This window comes from Phascolarctos cinereus, unplaced genomic scaffold (assembly GCF_003287225.1).
Source record: "Phascolarctos cinereus isolate Bilbo 61053 unplaced genomic scaffold, phaCin_HiC Scaffold_1;HRSCAF=81, whole genome shotgun sequence".
NCBI lineage: Eukaryota > Metazoa > Chordata > Mammalia > Diprotodontia > Phascolarctidae > Phascolarctos > Phascolarctos cinereus.
In genome coordinates, this window is record NW_027555514.1 from 162199973 (window position 1) to 162225498 (window position 25526).

The 25526-nt window shown below is 36.9% G+C and overlaps 1 protein-coding gene across 1 annotated transcript in view; it reads left to right on the plus strand.

Annotated features, from left to right (window-relative positions):
• The first annotated feature begins 4272 nt into the window (after positions 1–4272).
• The window catches only part of UPF2 (UPF2 regulator of nonsense mediated mRNA decay), a 113898-nt gene continuing 92644 nt past the window's right edge, over positions 4273–25526 (plus strand). The window contains exons 1-3 of the mRNA XM_078150030.1: positions 4273–4359; positions 8793–9172; positions 12404–13183. Of these exons, the coding sequence (XP_078006156.1) occupies positions 4354–4359; positions 8793–9172; positions 12404–13183 (1166 nt within the window). The 5' untranslated portion in view covers positions 4273–4353. The remainder of the gene's footprint in view (positions 4360–8792; positions 9173–12403; positions 13184–25526) is intronic.

Here is a 25526-nt window from a genome sequence, read left to right on the forward strand (position 1 = left end):
GAATAAAACTTTCCATCTCTTGGCTCTGAGCATTCTGACTGGCTATCCTCCATGCCTGGCATGTACTCCCTCCTCTAGTCTGACTTCTCACCTCCCTGGCTTTCTTTCAGTCCCAACTGAAATCCTTTCTTTTCTGGGAAACCTTCCCCAATTCTCTTAATTCTAGCACTTCCTTCTGTTAATTATTTCCTATTTACCTTGTCTATAGCTTGCTTTGTATAGATTTGTTTGCATGCTGTTTTCCCCATTAGATTGTTAGCTCCTTGAGAGCAAGGATTGTCTTTTGCCTCTTTTTGTACCCCCTGGCACTTAGCACAGTGCCTGGCATATAGAGGGAACCTAATAAATGTTAATGATTATTCCACATTTATACCCCCTCACCTTTGTAGCCAAAAGAAAGAATTTATTTTTTCAACTCTTTAAGCCTGCTAATTGTATGAAGTTGAGTTTCATTTTATAGTTCTTCCTATTTGCATTATGGTAATCTTTGGATATATTATTTTCCTGGTTCTTTTTACTTTATTCTATATCAGTTCACATAAATCTTTCCATATTTTTCTGAAACCTTCATTCCAATCTTAAAGTAGTGGTTCTTGTTTTTTTTTTTCTCTCTCTCTTTTTTTTTGATGAGTCAATCAGGGTTAAGTGATTTACCCAGGGTCACAGAGCTAGTGTCAAGTGTCTGCATCCAGATTTGAACTCAGGTCCTCCTGACTCCAGGGCTGGAGCTCTATCCACTGCGTCACCTAGTTGCCCCCAAAGCAATGATTCTTGACCTTAGTTTTGTGAACTAAGGGAATCTCCAATTACCTTGCGGGATATTACAAATTTATTAAATTAAAATATATAACATTTTGTTTAGATATAAAGACACTTCCTCAAAACCTTTCTATAAAGTTATTCCCCAGAAAAATGATTGTTAAAAGTGAGGGAGGATTGTCACAAAATGTTTTACAAAAACTTTTTATTGATTTAAATTCCTTGTATCTATGAAGATTTCCCTGAACTGTCCCCACTTAAAATTTTCTGCCCCACTTCTAGTCAATAAACATTAAGCACTTACTGTGTGCCAGGTACTATGCAAGTGATGGGGATACAAATAGCTGCAAAGAGAAACTCTACCTTCAAGGAGCTTACAATGGAATGGGGGAAGATGCACAAAAGGAAGCTGAAAATCCAAAATAAGGACAAAACTATAATGAACTCCCTCCTTAAATAAAGACCCTGGAGCTCATGGCTCTGTCCTCTGGCAGAGAATACAATCAGAGATACAGAAGGTACTGACGAGATGTGAGTACTCAGACAGATTCAATTCTGAGTTGATGGGTTCTTTTTTTTTAAATTTTAATTAATTTATTTCTTTTTAGTTCTCAACAATCGCTTTTATAAGATTTTGAGTTCTAAATTTTTCCCTCCCCCCTCCACTCTCCCTTCCCCAAGAGAGCATGAAATCTGATATAGGCTGTATATGCATGATCATATTAAACATATTTCCACATTAATCATGTTGTGAAAGAAGCATCAGAACAAAAGGGGAAAAAAAACATGAGAAAGAAAAAAACCCCAAAAAACAACAAAAGAAAGAGAAAATAGTATGCTTCGATCGGCATTCAGACTCCATAGTTCTTTCTCTGGATATGGATGGCATTTTCCATCATGAGTCTTTTGGAATTGTCTTAGATCACTACATTGCTCAGAAGAGCTAAGTCTAACAATGTTGGTCATTGCACAGTGTTGCTGTTAGTGTGTACAGTGTTCTCCTGGTTCTGCTCACTTCACTCAGCATCAATTCATGCAAATCTTTCAAGGTTTTTCTGAAGTCTGCCTGCTCACCATTTCTTACGGAACAATAACATTCATTACATTCATATACCACAACTTGTTCAGCCATTCCTCAACTGATGGGCATACCTTCAATTTCCAATTCTTGGTCACTACAAAAAGAGCTGCTATAATATTTTTGTACATGTGGGTCCTTTCCTCTTTTCTATGATCTCTTTCAGATACAGACCTAGTAGTCGTATTGCTGGATCAAAGGGTTTGCATAGTTTTATAGCCCTTTGGGCATAGTTCCAAATTGTTCTCCAGAATGGTTGGATCAGTTCACCACTCCCCCAACAATGCATTAGTGTTCCAGTTTTCCCACATCTTCGGCCAACATTTATCATTTTCCTGTGTTGTCGTATTAGCCAGTTGGATAGGTGAGATGTGGTACCTCAGAGTTAATTTGTGTTTCTCTGATCAATAGTGATTTAGAGCATTTTTTTGATATGACTATAGGTAGCTTTAATTTCTCCATCTGAAAACTGCCTGTTCATATCCTTTGATCATTTATCAATTGGGGAACAGATGAGTTTCTTAATGCATGATGGAAAGATCCAAAGAAGTCCAAAAGCAGCATAGCTGGCGTGACACTGTCCTTACAGACCAAACATTCCTCTTCCTTTCTCTTCCATCCAAATTGTCAGACCAAGCATTCCCATTTTTGATTGGAGAACAGGATCATTTTACGTACACAGCATTTTTAATAAAAGGAGGGTTTGTTGGGAAATGATATATGATATTGCAACATCAAGAGGCTGGAAATCGGAGCAGCTAGGTGGCGCAGTGGATAGAGCACGGGCCCTGAAATCAAGAGGACCTGAATTCAAATTAAGCCTCAGACCAAACACTTGACACTAGCTGTGTGACCCTGGGCAAGTCACTTAACCCCAATTGCCTAAAAAGCAAAAAAGAATTTTAAAAAAGGGGCTGGAAATCCCTCGATTAGGTTAAGAACTGAAAAAGGAGAAAGGTGCGTTCATAAGGCATTCCAACACTCATAACAGATGTTTTTCGCTTCCTCATGTCTACACTGAAACCAGGACATTGGTTAGGTGACGTAAAGGTTTTCAAAAGTTAGAGGATGACGTGAGCATGCTCAATAGGCCAGGGAGTTCTTATGGGAATTTTTTGGAAACAAACCTGTTTAACCTGGTTCTTTCCAACAATGGCGTGGGAACTGAAACTCCTCCTATTTGGTAGAGTGGAGGATTTTAGGGCAAAGATTTTAAAAATTCCTTTGCTTATTTTCGCTGCCCCCTTTCCTCTCGAATCCTTAGGTAGCTAAATTTATTACAATATCTGCTATGTTCCTATGAATGACTCCCTTCCCAAAGCCCAAATCTTTCTTCTTCCCCTACCACCATCACCAAAGATCTTCCTCTTAAATCCTAACTTACACGCCTATCAAACTATCCTTAACTTTGTCCCCAACGTGCTACCGTAGTTGCTCTTGGCTCCTCCCAACCCAGGGCCTCATGTCCCAGTTCTCACCCCCTCCTTAGGTGAGGCTGCGCCTGCGTACTTGTCTCTCCTGCTCTCTCCCTTTCCTGGGGACCAACCCACTTCCTGTCTCCCGGCCGTTAGAACGCTCCTCCTTTCCTTTGCTGGGGCCCCGGGTTGAGGAGGTGGTAGTGGGTGGAGAGAGGTGGAGGGGGTTGTCCTTGACACCGCCGGTCTGAAAATCCCACTTGTCTCCCCCTCGACCCTTCCCAGCCAGCAGCCTGAACTTGTCAGGGTGGGGTGGTTCGGATTTGCCTAGAGAACTTGGGGGTCGCCATCCAGGAGCCAAGGAACGGGTGGTAGGCAACCACCCACAAGCTGGCGGGCAGGGAGACTTTCGTTCAGGCAATCGCGCGGACAGCTTCTTCCTTCCATCTCTCTCTGCCCCGCCCCCACCCGCAGTTCGGGTTCGCGTTGGTGAGTGGCGGGCGGGAGGGCCAGCGGGCGCGGGGAGGGAGGGGGAGCGGAGGGGAAGGCGGGTCCTCGTCGGGGAGATAGGTGAGGGGGGGAGGGGAGAGAGGAGAGCCGGAGCGGTAGAGTTGGTGCTGGGAAACCCGGGGCTGATGTTGACAACAGGCGAGAGGTGAGTGCTGGGGACGGAACCTCTTCCGTCTCCACATTCGCCCTTATCCCTAGAAGCAGCAGTCGCGGGCTAGAGGGAGGGAAACCTGCCTTCCCAGCTCCCCGGGGCGGGCGGGCGGGGGGGGAGGGAGGGAGGGACACGAAGGAGGCGCCTCCCCCCCCCATACCTTAGCTCCCTGTGGGGACCGAGGAAGGGACTGAGGCGACGGGGTCGCCCTCCCTCGGCCCCCGCCCACTGGAGAAGGGGAAGGACGGGGTGCGCGCCCCTCGGAGCCTGGGCCGGGCCGAGGGCTGGAGGTGGAGGGGTCCGAGGGAGTTGGGGGGCGTGGAGCGGGGAAGGGGGAGAATTGAGGGGCGATTTTCTTTTTTTTTGAGGGGGGTGTTGGGGGCGGGTGGTGCTTCGAGGAGCATGGGCGAGCATGAGGTGTGCAGCGGGCGTGAGAGCAGATGGAGGTGCGTGTGTCCTGGGGCCGGGGGAGCTCAGGGCCACGAGTGAAACGAGGTGTTAGGGCAGTGTGGGAAAGCAAAGTTTGCAGGGGCCGAGCGTGGGACAGGTCTGAGAGGGAGAGCGCAGGGAGCCGCGAGCGGGGCTGTGGGGAGCCGGCGTGAGTGGGACGGGGATTTGGGGGTGTGGAAGTGTCATTTGGATCCACTTCTGTGGATCCCTCCGGGCAGGAGGGCTCCCTGCTCCACCTGCCCTCCCGAGGGCCTCCGCAAGACTTGGAGTCAGGGTCTGTCACTGCACGGCCAGTTAAAAGTTGCCTGTCCAAGAAGACTCACCATATACTGCCTTTATCTTTTAGCAGTTTTGTCCTTCTTGGCCTATGAGGGGAAAAGTGAGCTATACGTAATACCTTTCGAGAATCGAAAGTAAAGCTAATAGACACACCATTTTTTTTTGTCTATATGGTTTTTTTCTTCTAATGAGTGTTGGAGTTTTGCAGTAAACGTTGGTGAAAGTTGCGCGCGCGCACACACACACACAGAGTCCCTTTTAAATAAACTCTTATGACTGCTGCTATCCTTTAAAATTTAAGAATTATGGACGGGAACCAGATTCGTTGGGCTTGTGTACAATAGTATCCTTAGACTAGTGGAAGCTTGAAAAACAAGGGAACAGAGTAAACCAATATTCTCTTATTGACTTAAAGAGTGTTCTTAGAGCACTAATTTTATATTTTAACCTGTAATCCATATGTTAGCTCTCAAAAGGAAAATGACACTGTCATATTCTCTTTGTTCATTTTAGGGAAGTAGGTAGTGTGGTGCTTTGTGCTTTTGGGGGAATGCTAGCTAAGTGACAACTTCCAAATGTTAATAAATACGTTGCAAGACTTCTCTATCAACAGTTGATAGCAGCTCACTTTGATACAGCGCTTTAATGTTTTGAAGTGCTTTCCTTATGTAAGAATTATCCCCATTTTACAGATGAGGAAACCGAGGCACAGAGAGGTTAAGTAACATTGCCCAGGGTCACACAGCTAAGCTAGTCACTATCTGAGCTGGGACTTGAACTCGGGTCCTCTGATTGCGGACCTATGCCTTTTCCCTTACTTTAGGCTGCCTTCTCACAACAAATGGAAACCCTGCTTTAAACTCTTTTTCTTTGGAAGCATTTGGGCTTAAGTGACTTGCCCGGTCACACAGCTAGTGACTGTTTATGTGTCTGAGGCCGGGTTTGAGCTCGGGTCCTCCTGACTCCAGGTCTGGTGCTCTATCCCCTGTGCCACCTTGCTGCTCCTAACCCGGCCTTTTCAAGTACTTTATTAGACATCAGGTACTAAGTACATTTCTGGGTGACATGAATGATAGTGGTATCCGGATCTTAGATATTAGAGATAGAAGTCACAAGAGGTTAAGTAACATGTATAAATTCACACAAGTAGTAGAAGCAGAGGCAGAAATTGAACCCCATGTCCCAACTCCAATTCCAATCCTCTTTCCACTGTTCTGAACTGCGTTTGTGAATGGAGAGCTCTCAGACAATGTAGTTTTATTTTCAGGATCATTCTGTTGCTTCAATAAAAGGATTTAACATTTTAACTTCGATTATTTTTCATTCTTATTGTAAACTTTTCCAGCATTTATGCCTGATCTAAGTAGTGAATTACAGAATTTTGTAATAATTTCAGCATTATATTAAAAGTAATGTTGCACGTAGTTGAACTTTTAAGCTAAAATGTTAAAACAACACTTGGTTTGGATCAAGTGGGCTTTTTTTTCACTTGGCTTTCTAAATATGGGAGGTAAATTGGTGTAGTGGGAAGAGCCCTGGATGGGAAGTCAGAAAACTTAGGTTCTAATTCTGGGTACTGCACCTCTAACTGGCTTTAGTCATTTTTTAACTTCCTTGGATCTCTCTCTCCTGGGCTAATAATATTGAAGGAGTTTGACTAGTTGATTTCCAAGATCCCTTCCAGTTACAAGTTTGATTAAACTTTTATTGTGTTTAAAAAATTCTGTAGACCATCTGGTTTATATAGACAATTGTGCTTTTATCTGAACTTTCTGTAGTAGGTAAATTTGCTAATGACTCGTTTTGAATGTTAACTTTCAGTACTAGGATAAGTAAATGAAAAAGTTTTGTGATATATTATTAAACTATAATATTACTAAATACTTAATACTACTGAGGATCTATATACAAAAGCAAACCAGTCTTTGGCCTTCAGTAGCTTATATTCTAATAGGATAAGACAAATGAGGAGAGATGTCTTTTCTTTTCTAGTACTATACAAATGTGCATGTAGTTTGCAAGGCTATTAAACTATTAAGCCATTTCTCTTTATAAATGTCACTGATAGATTTTATTTTTGGAACTGGTAGATTTGTAATTGATAGATTTTATTTTTTTTAAGAAGAAAAATAATCTCTAGATTTAATATTCATAACTTAACATGCTAAATTTTTAACATCTCTGCCCCTTGCTCATTCCCAAACAGAAATTAAGTGGTATATGTTTGGGTGCAAAATTAGAATTAATAAACACTAAATACTGTGTTAATATTGCTATTTGCTTCAACGTAGTAATTGATCCATAATCAGTAGATTGTGTGAGTGCTCCTTCATTAGTGCAGTATCAAATATCTTCTCATCCCTGCAATTGTTGCCTTTGTCCTCCTCTAAATCCTTCACAGGGGATGTGCCCAAAAGGCAAAGGGTATTTCTAGTTACTTGAATAGTGTAGAAATAATACTATTTAAAAAATAATTTAATGTGAACGAAATCCAACACTTAAATGTCTGTGTTCTCTAATTCAATCTTATACCCAGGTGTCAATTGTTAAGTACGTTTTATGGAAACCAGCAATATTGAGTTTCATTTATTATAAAGCTAGGAACCATGTTCAGAACTTAATTCTCAGCCTGATGTCAGAGCCCTGAAGATTAGTGTATGCTTTTAAGGCAATGTGTTAGAGCCACCTAGTAAAATTCCCTGTTAAAGCTGTTATTTGCTGGAATTATAAGAATTGACAACTGCATTTCCAGATATTTAAATGTTAATGATTTGGTATATTTACTTCTATGTATCTATATTGAAAGGAATTAAAAAACAAAACAGTAGATTACAGTTTTGGACTTAGAGATTTAGCTTTTCTAGGCTACACAGACCAAGAAAATTGGAAGGAAAAGGAAATAATGAGAAAGGAGCATGGAGAAGCAAAAATATCTGGCAAATGGTATCAACATTTATCTCAAGTGGCCCTCAATAGCTGAAGTAATTCATGAAGAATATGAAGTTGTAATTAATGTTATAAACATTTATTGAAAATATTGTTTGATAAATAATTTGCATTATTCCTTCAATTCAATATTCTGTATGTTCAATCTGTATTTTAAAACACTTTGAAAATTCCATGTGCAACTTTTAAGGCACATTTTAAAAAATTTGTAATATTACTCTTTCTTACATATATCTTGGCATTTTTCCCTCTGTGTATGTGAAAATAAGCACCTGAATTTGGCTTTTACTTTGAAGAATGGTTGCTTAGGCGCTGAAAGATTGATATGCCTAGGGTCCCATGGTCATTATTTGTCCTAGATAGAACTCAGACCTTGGGTGTCCTGAGGTCTTCCTTGTTCTTCCCTGACACTAAGGCAATCTCTTTATCTATTATACCAAGCAGCCTTTCAGTGTTCTAAGTATATTTTATGGTTAGATTTTTGGCTTCATGTTGTAGACATTTCACCCTCCTCTCCCCTTTCCTTCTTAACCTTTTTTTTGTGTCTTGCATACCTTCTCAATAATGTTTTTAAGTGCAAAGAAGTTGCAGAGAATTGCAAAGAAAAACCAATTATATTGAAATACCTTTATCAAAATATTAAAAAAAAAACACGAAACAGGTTCCATAGACCTCAGGTTAAGACTCACTGGTATAGAGTATCAACTGAAAAAAAATTATTCTACCTCATGAAAAGTTTCTTTATTGTGATGCTTGGAGAAAGTTGGTTTTAAATGTTTTACTCAGATCAGTTTTTCTTGTGGTAGTTAATATGATCTGTTGGTTCCATCAGTGAAGTAAAAGGTGGGAATCTTAATAGTCTTTTCATGGCTCCATATAATGCTGGACGAACCATTTATATTTTCTTTTCTGGAGGTATAATATGCTTCTGAGGAATATTATGTAAGCTAACTTTGTAAACGTTTATGAAATGTTTGCATGAAGAAAGGTCTTTAAAATTTTTGAAAACCAGGTAAAAATGTTAGTGATACAAGGGCTAAAAATTATTATCCCAGGAACTTGTACTTTAGTTTTACATAAATTGAGTAATATTTAATTTTAACAGGCTGTTAAGTTGTAATTCATTTTTAGGAAATAAAGGCATACTACAAATTGCTAAGGAAAATAACAGACTTAAAATACTGATGGTCTTGTATTTTTGCAGATTGTCCTGGATAACATAATGCCAGCTGAGCGTAAAAAGCCAACAAGTATGGAAGAAAAAGAATCTCTATTAAATAACAAAGAAAAGGAGTGCAGTGAAAGGAGACCAGTAAGTAGCAGGGAAAAAACAAAAGATGATGTCAAACTTACCACCAAGAGAGACATAGTTAAAGTGCCTGAAGATAAGAAGAAGAAATTGGAGGAAGACAAACGAAAAAAAGAGGACAAGGAAAGGAAGAAAAAAGAGGAAGAGAAGGTGAAAGCTGAGGAAGAATTAAAGAGGCGAGAAGAGGAAGAAAAGAAGAAGCTTGAAGAGGAAGAGAGAAAGAAGCAAGAAGAGCGGGAGAAACGTCAGCAAGAAGAAGCAGCTGCTCAATTGAAGTAAGGAGTGTCTTATTTCTGTATAGAATCTGTATAGAACCTTAGAGGTCATCAGCCTGTAGAAATGTAATACTTGTGTTCCTAGATCTTTTTCTAATTTTCGTTTAAAGCAATTAAAATGAAATTATTTTCTTAAGAGTAAGTTTTGACTTCATCTTTTGAATTGGGGACATATTTGGCAAATCATCAATTCTTAATCTGTTCTTAAGTGAGTCTGTTTAGTTAATATATTCCAAAAACATTGAATGAGTAGAGTGTTTTGTATAGGGCAGTGAGATGAAGCAAAATTCACAGTTATTTAAGTGATATGATACTGTTTTCACCTATTTTCTAATGAAAATAAATTGAGCTGTTAGAATAGCTTTCCTAATTTCAAAATTGGTGAAATCAATTAAGCAAACATCTAGAATACTTCGATTGTTTTCAGGGAGATATAAAGTTCATACACTATAATGGTCTTGCTCTCAAGGAACTTGTTTTTTAAATAATTAATTTATATTTAGTTTTCAACATTGATTTCTATAAGATTTTGAGTTTTAAATTTTCTCTCCCTTACTCTACCCCTCCCCCCAAGACAGCATGCAATCTGATATAGGCTTTACTTATACATTCATATTAAGCATATTTTCCCATTAATCATGATGAACAATTAGAACTAATGGGAGGAACCACAAGAAAAGAAGAAACCAAAAAAAAGAGAGAAAATAGCATGCTTCAATCTGCATGCAGACTCCATGGTTCTTTCTCTGGATGTGGATAACATTTCCCATTGTGAGTTCAAGGACCTTATAGTAGGGGCTAATCTAGGTGGTTGTGATATCAATAGTCGTGTGAGTAGTAGTTTCAAAATGGAATGCTATAGGAATTGTTAGTAGAAAGTTTGTTACCGGGTGGGTTATCAAAGATGGGAAGTGGGTGGCAAACACATCACTATAGTGGATGTTTGGTGGGGCAGAGTTAACTCATTTGTCTGGAGTGAAGTGATGTAAGATAAGCCTGGAAAGTTAGGGTGGGTTGAGGTTTCGAAGGCCTTTGAATGTCAGGAAAAGGAAGTTAAACTGGTAGGCAGGGAGCCCTGTGGATTCTTGAGCAGGGAAATGACATGACCAGATCTATGCTTAACAGATGTTATCCTAGCAATAGTATGAAGGTAATAGAAGTGGAAAGAGCTGTTAGGAAGCTGTTCTAATCAGACCAATAGAAAAGAATTGAAGACTCTAAACTGGCATCATGATGGCTGTGGAAATAGAGAGGAGAGGTTGGTAGCAAGAACTGGAATTGGCTTTTCAGTGGATCTTACAGGCAAGGAAGGAGGAAAAAGTCAAGAGTTTACAAAAAAAAAAGATGGTATGAATAATGTCAGCACCTACAGAAATCATGAAGTCAGCAGGAGGAGCTAATTTAAAGAAAAAAACAAGCTTGGGTTTGGACCTGTTGAGTTTGAATTATAAGTGAGACATCTAGCTGAAGATGTGTGGTAATTGGAGAGGTGGTAATTGAAGCCATGGAAATGAGTGGGATTACTGGGAGTACATAGAGAATAGGCCCAAAGATAGAACTGGGGTAGCCCCTTCTCTAAATGGTGAGGAGGAGATGAACAGCCAGAAAGAGAAACAAAGGAATTAAATGGGCAAGACAACTAAGAGAATCCAGTATCTTTGAGGCTTAAGGAGGGGAGATTATCTTGTGGGAAGGAAAAGATAGTCAGAAGCTTTCAGGTTACAGGTTGTAGAGATCTCTGAATATAGATGAATATTAGGAAAAATTATTGGGAACAGCTGTACACTTTGTAGAGCACTTCATTTTCCACTGTTCTTTTAGTTTTTCTAATTCTATTAAATTGGAACCTTCATAACCTTTCTTGAGCAGAAAATTTTGCACTTTTTCTGAACACATCTTAGTACCTTTCTTTAAGAAGCAGGGTATCCCCTGGAATCAAAGCAGTAGTTGGCCTAAGAATATTCAAAACCTTGAGTCCCAAGGGTTTCCTGAATTTTATGTTTCATTTTTCTTTGTATTATAAATGGCACATAGCTACTTTTCAAAAATTCTTGGGAGTGTAAATTGTTTTCAACTCATGTGAAAAGCAGATTTAAAAAATTATGCATTTAACAAGGGATATGTTGCCCTATGCTGTTTCATTTCTTATGGGTATTACTTAATCATAGGATTTACATCTGGAAAGGATGAGATCTTCTGGTCCAGACTCCTTATTTTATAGGTGAAGAAACTGAGTCTCAGAGTTCATGCAGGTGGTAAATAGTAGATCTTAGACTTCCAACCCAGTCATGCTTTTGTCTTTCCACTATATTGCTTCTGATAGAGGCCACTTATATATAGTTCATTAACCTTTGGTAGTATGGTAAGACCTTTAATAATTTCTCTTGCCATACTGCAGTTCCTTTTCATATTTCTGTCTGCTTTCAGATTTTGGGCATTTCAAATCAACCAAGTTGCTTCTTTAAACACCTGACCACTGTGTAATAGAGGGTGTATGGTTTCTACATTTTTATTCATCTTTTTGTTGGTTACTTTTTGACTACAGTATTATATTGTTGGCTTAAATTTAGCTTGTGAGTCCTCTATTTTATCTGTTTTGTTGAAGATTTTGTGGATTTTTTAAAAACACTGTTAGTCCTCATTTGACAGGTCTCATACTTTGCTTGCATAACCTTTAGGAACCTAGGATTACCTATCATGAGGAGGTATTGAAGTAGGACTTTGTGGAGGAAAATGGTCTTGCTCATTATTTTTAACAAACCCAGTCATAATATTATAGATTAAAGGGGCCTTGAAGGTTATCTAGTCCAACCCTTGAAGCCAAGGATTTTCCTTCAGAGATATTTTATCCTTTAATTGTCCCTATTATATTTCATTTGGCTTTAACCATCCACTTTCCTAACTTAAGATCATTTTGAATTTAATTTGGTAATTTATAATGTCTCATCACCCAAAATTAGTGCTACCAGCTGATAAAATGAATATGTTCTTCATTTGATCACATAAGACAATTCTCAAAATATTCAAAATAGTGAAAGTTAACATTTGCATTTTTGGGAAGAATACCAACATTAATGCAAGTGCCTTGGTTAAATAAAGCTTGTGCTACCATTTTAGTTCAGTAATTTCTGCTTTAGTTTCTGGGCTTGAATTATGAGAGCACTGCTTTTATGATGTATGATTTATAAATAACTCACTTAAACATAAGATATTATTTGTTTTTTTATGTAGAGAGAAAGAAGAATCCCATCAGCTTCATCAGGAAGCCTGGGAACGGCATCAAGCAAGGAAGGAACTCCGAAGCAAAAACCAAAATGCACCAGACAACCGACCAGAGGAGAATTTCTTTAGCAGACTGGACTCAAGTTTGAAGAAAAATACAGCTTTTGTCAAGAAATTGAAAACTATTACAGAGCAACAGAGAGACTCCTTGTCCCATGATTTTAATGGCCTCAATTTAAGCAAATACATTGCAGAAGCTGTTGCTTCTATTGTGGAAGCTAAGCTAAAAATTTCTGATGTGAACTGTGCTGTGCACTTGTGCTCTCTCTTTCACCAGCGCTATGCTGATTTCGCCCCATCTCTGCTTCAGGTTTGGAAAAAACATTTTGAAGCAAGAAAAGAGGAGAAAACTCCTAACATTACCAAACTAAGAACTGACTTGCGTTTCATTGCAGAATTGACCATAGTCGGGATTTTCACTGACAAAGAAGGTCTGTCCTTAATCTATGAACAGCTGAAAAACATTATTAATGCTGACCGTGAATCCCACACTCATGTGTCTGTGGTGATTAGCTTTTGCCGGCATTGTGGGGATGATATTGCTGGATTGATACCAAGGAAAGTGAAAGGTGCTGCAGAGAAGTTTAATTTGAGTTTTCCTCCTAGTGAAATAATCAGCCCAGAGAAGCAACAGCCTTTCCAGAACCTGTTAAAAGAATACTTTACGTCTTTGACCAAACATCTGAAAAGGGACCACAGGGAGCTACAGAATATTGAGAGACAAAACAGGTGATTTTCAAATGTTTCTCAGGAGTTGAGAGTTTATTTTGGAGCACATACTTAAATATTAAATCACGATGTCACTGAAAAAAAAACTTATGGAAAAGGGGCTGATTGCAGGTGATTCTTAAAATACCAGGAAATTTTCAGTATGTCATACTTTTAAGAACTCGTGTTTGAACATAAAACTGTAGGAGGTTTTGTTTGTTTTAGAGTCTGGCAAGTATTGTAGTTTTTACTTTGTGGCTTATTTTTTCCATTTCGATTCAGTTTTGAATCTCTCATTTAAATTTGGAAAAAACATTTCATTCTCTGTCACTTTAACTGTTACTTGTTTGCTCTTTTCTTTGTATAGCCTTTTCCCTTTTTCCTTTCTAACTTCACTTGATACAGTAGATTTACTTTCGTTATTTCTATTTTGGATTATCCATCTCAATGTCAGATGCTGGCACAATATAAAGAAATCTAGAGTAGAATCAGAAAAGAATTAGTTACTAAACAGAGGTAGTTCAGGTTTATGAATTTTGGACTCAGAATGCCTTGAAAAATTCCTTAATTTGCTAAGCAAATTACTTGTAGGCAACTATGTAAAATGTATTAGAGGAGCCCCTCCCAAATCCCAAGAAAATGTATCTGGAAAACTGATGGGATATAGTACTGGACCTACTGTTATGTATAGGAAATTCTTCAATTTGGGTCCAAACCTCAAAGTTTTAATTAACATTGCATTAATACCCAGAGCTATAAAATATTAACAGGCTACTACCTGTGGGGAATGTAGATGTAGTAATTAATTTTTTGGTGAGAAGGCAGAGAGGCAGTAAAGAAGTTATCAATGAACAGGAGAGTTTCATGCAATTATAGTCAAGTTTTATTAGAGGAAGGAGGGACTACCTGTCCTCACCATTGTTTGTAATAGTAGAAATTGTGGTTTTAAGTGGCCCTGTGGGTAGACCAGGGAGGCCACTGAACCAGCACAAGAGATATAGATGAGTATTTTTAATGAGAAAAGTACTGCAAATGAGAGGCTGGAGAGAAATGAAATGGGCTCTGTCTGTATTTGCTAGAGGAAATTCAAGGTATTTTCAGAAGTCAGGCTTTAACCAATTTAATAGGACCAGAGTTCAAATCCTGTCTCTGCTACTTGCTACATGTGTGAATTTAGCAAATCACTTAACCTCTCAGGGCCTCATTTACCTCATATCTAAAAAGAAGACATTCGGCTTAGTGGTCCTCTGAGAAAGTCCCTTCTAGCTCTAATCTTTGATCTTTTGAGCCATTGCCTTCAAACATCCAGGGCCTTTATAAAATTTTGGAAGAGGAGTCTCAAAATACATGTACGGATTTTATCGTACTAAGTTTTACATTGCGTGACTTAATAATTGTCACATTAGTTTTAAAAAATTTTTACTGATATCTTTTGGTTTTGCATCACCTACAATTCCCATTCTTCCCCCTTCACTCCCCTCCCGGATAGTCATTCTATGTAGCAAAGAATGAAAAAGGGAAAAAACAGGTTAGCCCAACTAACAAATTTTCTAAAAAGTATGACATAATGTGCAGTGTTCCATAGCCGTAGACCTTAGCCTTTATAAGGAAGAAGGCAAAGATACCTTTTCTTTTCTGGGGTCAAGCTTGGTATTTATAGTTTTACAGCAATCAGTTTTGATTATTTTATTGTTATTCTTTCCATTTACGTTGTTGTAGTCATTGTCTATATTATTTTTCTGGTTCAGCTTACTTCATTTTGCATGAGTTCATAGGAATCTTTCCTTGCTTCCCTGTATTCTTTATATTCATGTTTTCTTGCGGTATAGTAGTATTCTATTATATTCATGTATGACAACTTAATTAGTTATTCCTCCAATTAATGGACTTTGTTTCTAGTTCTTTGCTTTTACCAAAAAAAAAGTGATACTATAAGTATTTTAGTGTATTTGGTAACTTTGTTTTTATCATTTATTCTTTGAGGTAAACGTTTAGCAATGGAATATCTGGGTGTAAGGTTATGGACATTTTTAGTCACTTTATTTGCTTTCCAAATTACTTTTCCCAATGGTTAGACCAATTCACAGCTCTGCCAACAGTGCGTTAATGTGCCTGTCTTTCTGCAACCTCAACAGCATTGACTATTACTCTTTGTCATAATTGCTAATTTGTGGTTATGATACTATTAGTGATTTGGAGCCTTCTTTCACATAGTTGTAAAATACTTTGCAAATCTCTGAGAACTGCTTGTTAATATCCTTTGACCACTTATCTATTGGAGAATGACTTTTTGTCTTTTGTATTTCTGTCAGTTGCCTGTATGTTTTGGATATCAGATGCTTATCTGAGATAATTGATATATTTCATTAGTTTTTAATCAGAGCCTACATTTTGTATTATTTTGAACCTAAATGTAAATTTTCACATTAAAAAGTAGAAAAAAAGTGGGGCCACATAATTGATTTTTAACTATGAATAAATTCAGTTTAAGACACATTTATTAAGTGTCTTCCATATGCAGTAGGCAGTGATTGGTGCTAAGGACACAAAAATCTTCCAGCATTTATATAGTACTTTAAGGTGTGTAAAGCCCTTTATGTATTTGATCTCCTTTGATCCTCATAAAAGCCCTGTGAGATAGGTGCTATTATTATCCCCATTTTATGCAGGAGGCACCCAGAGAGGTTAAGTGATTTGCCCAGAGTTGCACAACTAGAGAGAGTTTGAGGAGAGATTTGAAACTAGTCTAACACTATCTACCATGCTATTTAGATGTCTCCAGTTCACTAGAATGCAACTAATAGTATGTGTAATAGCTGTATATAGAGGCAAATGAAAGACCCTATGCCATATGAGACCTCATTTTATTTTTGGAAAAGGTTCTCATGGGTTTTGAGTGCTGACAGAATGCTTCCATAATACCATGTTGCCATGTAGAGTATTATTGAAGCTAGTTTTTATTTTCTAGGAGTTTAAATTTTAAGATGGTGTAAGTATATAAATTATATTCAGAAATTGAATAGGCATGTGTTGATTATTCTGTTCTGGTTGGATGTGCTTGTTTTTAAATTTTCTACTGACCTTTCTATTGACATATGATATTAGTTTGGGGATAGAGAATTGCTACAACTGGTATAATGTAGGGTGGAAGGGACCTAGAAGTCCTCCTCATCATTCCCACCCATTTTGGAAATACTTACTACAGATTTCCTGACAAATGGTCATTTAACCTCTGCTTATATAACTCCAGTGATATAGAGCTTATTTTATAGCACAACAGCCCAGTCTATCATTGGACGTATAAATGGACACCTGTATTCTGGTACAGCCCAGAACAAATTTCATCCTTTGTTAGGGTAACAGTCCTTTAGTTTTTTGAAGACAGTTCTTATGCCTTTTTGTATCTTCTCTTCCAGGCCAAACCAGGTCATGGTTTCCAGACTTCTTATCATACTGTTTGCTTCCTAACCCCTTCCTATCCCATCATCCCGCCTTCACAGTGCCATTCATTAAAATATGCTTGGAGCTCAACATAGTACTTCAGATGTCTGCTGATTGCTGCAGACTACTATCATACCCTGTACCTCTTTGTTCTGGATTCTGGATATTATGGATTAATGTATCTAATTACATGAACTGAAGCTGCAATACACTCTTTATTCATTAAGTCATTAAAGAGTCAAAAATAAAGGCTTTTTTTTCCACATGACCAATCTAGGTCTCTTATACCCTGAATTTGGTGTGTAATTGACTTTTTTGTAACTAAGTATAGCACTCTATACAAATCTTTGCTAAATATAACATTGTTGTTTTTAATGTAATGCACTGTCTTGTAGAGTTAACTTTGAATCTTTGGTTCTTCCTACTGTATTAACTCACCTTTCTAGTTCTGTGTCACCTGTAGATTGTGTAATTATGCTTTCTATGATTGTATCCAAGGCATTGATGAAAGTAGTAAACTGGAATCGATCCAAGGGCAAATCCCTGTGGCACCTCGTCAGAGACAACTTTATGTTGGTCTTAATGTTCTTTGACTTGTTGAATTATGTATAAATTCACCTAATAGTACTCTTATCCAGCCCATTTTTCATCTTGTGTATTATATTTTTGGTGACTTCATCCACATGGGTAGTTTGTGAGAAGTACGGGTCATATCACCATTAGAGAATAGATAGCATATAGACCTTAGAATGATGCCTGAATCTGTCTTCCACTCCATATCATTGCTTTTTAACTTCAGGCCCAGGGCTATTTTGTAGGCTGGGTCAGAATAAGAGTAATTTGCAGTAATAAGAGTTGACTATAATAGGCTATGGACACAATTTTCACTTTATTGGAAATCTGTTTTTTAGAAAACATTTCTAAGCAGAAAAACTTTTGATTCTCTTATCTATCTATGCCTTGTTATAAAATGTTAACTCTAGATAATAATTCTTTCATCTCATGTCTTCAGCAAACATAGTAAGCTTAAATGTATTTTGTCATTTGAATACTTTGGAATATGGGGGGATTCACCACATGGACAAAAATATTGTTGTCTTAAAACATTTCTATCACATTATCAAATAATAATTGTAAAATATTTTTGTTTAAGATGATGTCAGGAGAGTATGTTGAAAACTGTTTTTAGAAGTTCTTGAAAAGATTCTTTGAAATCATTTCTGCTCTAATACATCAAGATTTAAAGTGAACAGTTTTAATACGTTGCTATGATACTTTCTCATTTTGTTCAGACAAAAACATTACCATCCTTTACTTTTCTTACTGCCATGCTGCTAGAGGAAGACATTTGTGTATTCCTTAGTCAAATTATTTTTTAAATGGAGACCAAAAGGATTCTTATATTTCTAAAACAAATTTTTGGGAAAATAAGGAAAGGGAGAACTAAAAGCAGTAGGTTTTCATAACCCCCACTGCCTGATTCCTTCAGAATTATTGGTCTGTGTTGTGCTAATTTGTCTGACTATACAAGGTCACAACTAAAATGAATTTTTTGTCTTCTTGCCAGGGTTTTCTTTTTATAAAAGTTTGTCTAACCAAAGACCAAAATGATATGGTCTTGGCATAGTCTACCATTTCATATTTTTAGCTTCATTAAGAACTAAAGTTCTTAAATTCTCTAATGCCCCCTTTTTTGCTTTATGCTGTAAGTTGGCTTTCTCTTAAAACAAGTCTGTTTTAATCTTTCTGTTATTTTTTACATGTGTTATCTCTACCAAAGCCTACTCTGATGCCTCATGCTGTGATGATATGACTCTGGGTTATAGAATATACCAATGTCCTATAGCTCCAGCAATTTCTGTCAGGTTGGAAAGGCTTCAGGTATTGATTGGCCTGATGGTGTTTATCTGTGTATATGTTTTCTGGAGCCCATTCTAGTTATAGAGACTTAGGATAAGTTGGCCACAGGGTGATTATTTTTGTAGCCACACCAGCTCTTAAAGCTTGTCTTCTCAATTTTATTGATTATCATATCTGTTAGTCTGATGAAGCTGAAGTTCTTTCATGAAGCCCATCAATGCCATTACTTAGCCTTTTAAAAAGTTCCATAAAGGATTTGCTACAAACTATTACTTAATAAATATGAAGCCTTATTAGGCCAAAGTAGATCAAATAAAAGGATAAAATGAATCTGTCAATCTGGGTAGAGTTATCTTTGTAAAATATATTTAAGAAATAGGGACTATATTATTTATTTTAGCCAGGAAGTTCTCTACTGGAGAGAGGTGAGAATCACGCTGCTATATGTAAGTTACCTTGCAATTCCAAAGATCTTTTAGTTATTTTTTTTATTTTCCACAGCTTCTTTTTCAGTGTTGCCCCTTGCTTATTTTCCAGATCTTTAAAATTTAGGGTCCCAGCTTTTCCTGTTGGATGAAAAAGCACTTATTAAATGTTTACTGTGTGCAAAACTGTGCTAAGCACTAAGGATACAGTTAGAAAAATCAGACTATTTAGAGAAACTTGGTTCATATTCTGGATCTGCTTCTTATGTGACTTTGGGCAAGTTGGTCAGTCTTTTAGAAAAGTAGCTCCTTCCAGGGCTCTTGTGTTTATCTCCTCATTGAGGGTATTAGCGGTGGTGGGAATAGAAGAGCCCTTCTCCACAAGCATTGCTCCTGTCTAGGTGGCCTGATATGTGGGAGAGGTTTAGCTTTTCTGGTACATGCTGCCTCCTGCCTGCCCTTGGATTATAAAAGTTTCTTCAGTAAAGTCCTAAATTGATGCCTCATTAAGCTATGGAAATGACAGTCTTGAAGATTGTTCCAATGGAGTTTAAACTCTGTGAGATCCCTGTAACTCTAGAAAGGCTTCATATGTAGATCTGTAGATCTGCTGATAGCTGTTACAGGAGAACCAAGTTAGTGAGTTTGGAGAGGCTAGTTACCAGAATCTATAAGGGGATGCATTTCTTTGGGTATATAAACTCATTAATACTTGGTCAGGGTATACAAGGATTGTGATCTGTGCAGAGATTACACTGATGAATTCAGTCATAGTCTCTTAGAATTGGAAGTGAGGTAGAAAAGGAAATCAAATAGTGAGCATACTGTATCATAAGGGTGCTTATATATATATATATATGTACATATACGTATATATTTAACAATAATCAGTTAAGTGTTTTTTATTACATGTCAAGTGAAATGACACCAATATAGTATGACTTTGCTTTATATGATACATACAGTCCTGAAAAGATTGTAATTAAAATGAAAATTTAATCTATTTTTAGATTGAAATTGACTTCCATTGTACGTTCAGGTACATGTTGCCTAGACATTCTCTAAAAATTTATTGTTGTATTTGTAACTGAAAGGTACTTTGAGAGGCTTTATTTTATAGGTGAGGAAACTGAGGTACAAAGAGAATAAGTGACTTGTCCAAAGTCTCACAGGTAGCAAGAAACAGATCAAGAATTTAAACTAGTGTTCTCTTAAGTCTGTGCTCTTTATGTGATTTCGCTGTCTAGGAAAGAGCATACTTGCTGCCTTTTTGCCTTTGTGCCTTTGTCATTATACCCTGTTTACATTTAATTCGTTTATTCATCTTCTGTAACAAGTCATTCAGATGGGCTGTGAGTTTTACACGTGCATTTTAAAATCAAATGCTTAGTAAAATAAGATGAATTTTAATTTAAGAGACCACAGCAATTCAGTGGGCCTGGAATATTCACGGTTTAATTAATTATTTCATTACTAAAAAGCTCGGGTAGGATCAGACCTATTACTCATATGCCCCCATCACAAAAGTGTTAAGTACTTAGTGGGCACCAAGAAAATGTTTATTAAATAAATGGGAAAGCTTCCTTGAGATAATTTTTCCAGCAATTCTTGCTTCTCAAGTTATCTGTTAACGGCATACTTTATCAAATGTTCATTGTAAAGTGTTAAAAGTGCATTTAAAAATAAAACATAACACTTACTGTGAGGACTGAGCACATTAACTTTTAACTGGGGTGGGTGCTTTAAAGATGCTGTTAAAGTTTGGTTTGCTTGTTGATTTTAATTAGTGAGAGAGCTGGGATGTGGAAAATGTGTGTGATACCTAAATATATAGAAAACTAGCTTTCATCTGTTAAGTGCAAAAGGCTGAGTAAATATTAAAAACAAGAAGTCAGATTGCCTTTAAAAGAACTTCATTTTTATCTAAAGTATTAACTTTAGTTATTTTGATAAATCTGGAGATATCTTGTTTCTTCTTGTGCCTAAATACTCAGCAAATAGAGTATATCCTGTCAAACTGGATGTGCCTGTTATATTCCTTCATAAAACAAGACTGTGAGAACTTGTTGAAGAAATAAAAGTTGCAGGTTGTTATAATTTGACATGTTTGCTAGTTCCTTTTTTTGATCACTGCTTTTTTAATCACTGCCTTTCCTTGATTCCTTCCTTTTTAACAAAGAGTTAAGCAAAGTGAGCAAAATAACCCATCTGATAGAACATGCAGTATCCTGCACCTCTGGTCCTTTTCTACTGAGAGAAGGGGAAAGTGTTTCAGCATCTGTTTCTAAGGCCAAAATTAATCATTGCAGTTAATTACAGTTCTTTTTTCTGGTATTGTTTTCATTTGTTACTGTAATCATTATGCGTATTGTTAATTTGGTTCTGTCTTGTGTCAGTTCATACAAGTCTACCTATATAGTTTCTTAGGTGAAATAGAATTCCATTACAGTTATATATCCTGATTTGTTTGGCTATTCTTCATTGTAGTGTTCCAACCAAAATTCTAATGGACTTTAAGATATATTGGAATTTTTCTAAGCAGTCTGTAGGATAATTGTGTGTCAGTATATTAAAAATAAACTTAATTTTATTATTATTTAATAAACCATAAATTTCTGGGATTATTGAGGAAAATATTTTTTTCAAATTAGAAGGTAGAGGGTTTAAAAAAATTTTATGTCACCTATATTTCCTGAAATATCTCTACTTCCTCACCCTCCCAAGGAGCCATCTCTGATAACAGTTAACAAAAAAAAAAAAGATGAAAAAAATCCCAATTCAATAAAATTAACCCACACATTGAAAAAAAGCCAATGTTCTATGTCCATAGTCCCCAACCTCTGCAAAAAAGCAGGGAGTGATGCCTTCTCATGCCTCTACTCTGGGGCCATACTTGGTCATCATAATCATGTAGGATCTAGTTTTGATTTTTTTGTTCTTGCCATTTACATTGTTGTAGTCAGGTATATTTTTCCTGGTTTCCTGGTTTGACTTTGCAGTTGTTCATGTGAGTCTTCCCAAACTTATGTGTATTTATTGTATTTGTCATTTTTTATAGTGCATTAATATTCTATTATGTTCATATACCATAACATTTAGTCATTTCCAATAAATAGGCTTCTCCCCCCTGCCCTTGCTACTTCAAAGGAATGTAAATATTTTCTTATATGTGGTACCTTTCTTTTTATCATTGACCACTTTGGGGTATATGCTTCATGGTGAGATCTTCTATGGGTTTAAGGATTAACTACTAGGCAAAAGATTTTATTATACGTTGTCCTAAAATAAATGTTTTGTGTTAAAATATCATGACCCTTATTTAAATATTCAGACAGTCTTGGGTAAAACTTTGGGTAGCTTAAGAGGGTAACAACTTAATGAATATTTATAGTTGAATAACAGATAAATCATACTCTGAGTAAACTCTTTAACTGATAAGATCATAATAATTCATAATTAACTTTAGTAGCCTAGGTTTGAGAATGAAAGGAAATTAAATAACTTTATTGAGATCATTTTGAAAACTCCAGTGGGAAGCAGCAGTAAACACTTTAAAAGCAAATTACTTTTTTTTTTAAGTGAGGCAGTTGGGGTTAAGTGACTTGCCCAAGGTCACACAGCTAGTAGTATCAAGTGTCTGAGGTCACATTTGAACTCAGGTCCTCCTGACTGCAAGGCTGGAGCTCTATCCACTGTGCCACCTAGCAAATTACTTTTGAAAATTCTCAGTTGTGAAACATAATTTACTTTTTTGCTTGATTAAGTTTCCTTTTGGGTCACAAACACCACAAAGCACCTTCAGATACCTGTGGTTAGGTTCCACCATAGGCAAGTCTTAAACACTTATACTCATGCCACAGGCATAATTTTAATTGGCCTTTGCATTATATGACTTTTCGGGAAGGATTTTCTTTTGTATTGCTTATTAAAATTTGTATTCCTTGAGCTCACCCAAATTAATAGTTAAGTTAATGGTCAGGATTGTGCTGAATAGTACCTGGGGGAAGCCAGAAACTTAAATGCTTTTTATTTTAATTGGTGTGGGTGTTCTTACTTGTAGAAACTGCAAACTTTGTGGATGTCTCTTTATCTTTGAGAGTTGCTGTGGCCTAATTGTTCGTCATTGTGACCATTTTGGGGAATGAGTCTTTCTGAATTAAGCTAGTCATGGTCCTGAAGGACTGCCCATCTGTCACCCAGCCCTCACTGGAAGTCTTTAATAGGTACAATTTATATAGCACGTATTATGTATTCACCGTGCTAAGCACTTTACAAATAGTATCTCATTTGAGCCTTATAACAACTCTGAGAGATAGGTACTGGCCTTATACCCATTTTATAGTTGAGGAAACTGAGGCAAAGAGAGCTTAAATCACTTGCCCGAGATCACAGAGCTAGTAGTGTTTGAGGCTGTATTTGAATTCAGATTTTCCTGACTCCAGGTCCAGTGCTTTACTGAGCTACCTAGCTGCTCCAAGTTGTGCTTACTGGCATATTCTTTGAGAATTTAAGGTTGCTTTCATGTCACATTGAGATATGGGAATAGGACTTTAGAGAAGCCATGTAATATTTTAAAAAATAGATTGTTATTGATATCTTTTGGTTTTATACTGTCTAAATTTCCTTCTGTATCCCTTTCTCTTCCTTTCCCAGAGAACTATCCCATATAATAATTTTTTTGAAGAAAAATTGAAAGTGAGAAAACAGTAAGACAAATAATAACAACCAAAAAAATCTGAAAATATATGAAACATTCCATACCTTTGGAACACCTCTTATATCTGCAAAGTAGTAGGGATGGGGAAGGTGTCTTTCTGGATCTCTTCTTTGGGGCCATTCTTGTTTTTTGTAATTTTGCAACATTTACTTTTCTTTTTTTACATTTTTATTTTTAAAAATTACTTACTTTTTTATTTAACAAAGATCTGTTTTCTTTCCCTTCTACCTCTTTCCCCCTGTTGGAGAAATAGAAAAAACAACTGTAACAAATAAGCAGTTAAGCAAAATAAATTCCTGCATTGATTTTTAGAAGTATCAATCTGTACTCTGAGTCTGTTACCTCTCAGTCAGGAGGAAGAAAGAAAGGAGACAAACATGTATTAAGTGCTTCCTATGGTGTAGTAGGCACTTTGCTAAGTGCTTTACAAATATTATCTCATGTTATCTCATCTTACAACAACCCTGAGAGATAGGTGCTATTAATATCTCCTTTTTATGGTTGAGGAAATTTAAAGTAGGCAAAAATCAAGCGACTTTGCCTAGGGTTTCATGGTTAGGGAGTGTCTGAGGCCAAATTTGAAGTCAAGTCTTCCTAACACCAATCAATCAATCAGTCAATCAGTCAACATTTATTAAGTGCCTGGCGTTCTATCCACTGTGCCACCTAGAGGCTTCTCTTGGGGGTAGGTAGCATGTTTCATCATTGCTGTTCTTGAAATTGTGGTTGACTTTTGCAATGATCAGAATTCTTAAGGTTTTCAAAGTTGTTTTTGTATGTTAACTTTGTAAAAGTTGTTCATTTGAATCTGCCATTAGTATAGTGTCTGGCACATATTAAATGCTTAAAAATGCTTCTTTACTGCTCACTTCTCTTTGCATCATTTCATTTAAGTCTTCCTAGTTTTTTTCTGAAATTGTTGCCTTTGTCACTTCTAACAGCACAATAGTGTTACATTCATAAATTTGTTCAATAATTCCCCAATCAATGGGCATCTATGTTGTTTCTAGTTCTTTGCTACCATAAAAATTGCTGCTAGAGAACACAAGGTGGTGAAGTAGATAGAGTGGTAGACCAGGAATCGGGAAGACTTGAGTTCTGATCCAGGCTCAGAGGCTTACTAGTAAGCTAGATACTTACTAGCTTACTCAGACTTTGGGCAAGTCACTTATTGTCAGTTGTTTCAGTTTCCTTAACTGTAAAATGGAGACAATAGTAGTGCCTACCTCTGAGGGTTGTTGTGAGGATTACATGAGATGATATTCATATTATATGTAGGACAGTACCTTCTGACATAGACTGTGCTTAAATCCTCTCTCCTCATCCTCTCTTCCTTTGTTCTTTCCTTCTTATATGATTACTTTGTTTTTGTCAGTGACTTCCTTGGAGTTTGTTTCATAGTGGATGTTTTAGTTGCTTTACTTGTGTAATTCCATTTAGTTGCTTTATTGGCATAATACCAAGGTATTTTCCAAAATGGCTATGCCAAATTACAGTTTCATCAGTCATATACCCACAATATGCCCGTCTTTCCACAATTTCTCCAACATTGATTATTTTCATCTCATCTTATGTCCTCCAGTTTCCTGGGCATGAGCTGAAACATGAGGGTTGTTTTGATTTGCATTTCTTTTAGTGATTTGCAACATTTATAGTGTTAATAGTTTAGAATTCTTTTGTGAAGTTTGTTCTTACCTTTCGACCACTTATCTATTGAGGAATGGCTTTTGGAAACCATTCATTGTTAAAAATCAACTGTGATTAATCCACATATGGTTTAATTTAGAATTGACTACAGAATAATTAAGATATGGAATATTTTTAGGATACCATGGATTTAAATTACTATGGGTTTCCTCTAAAAGTGTTTATTTCTGAAGTGAATTTTCTGATGAAACTCTTAAGTTTTTTTGGTAACGAA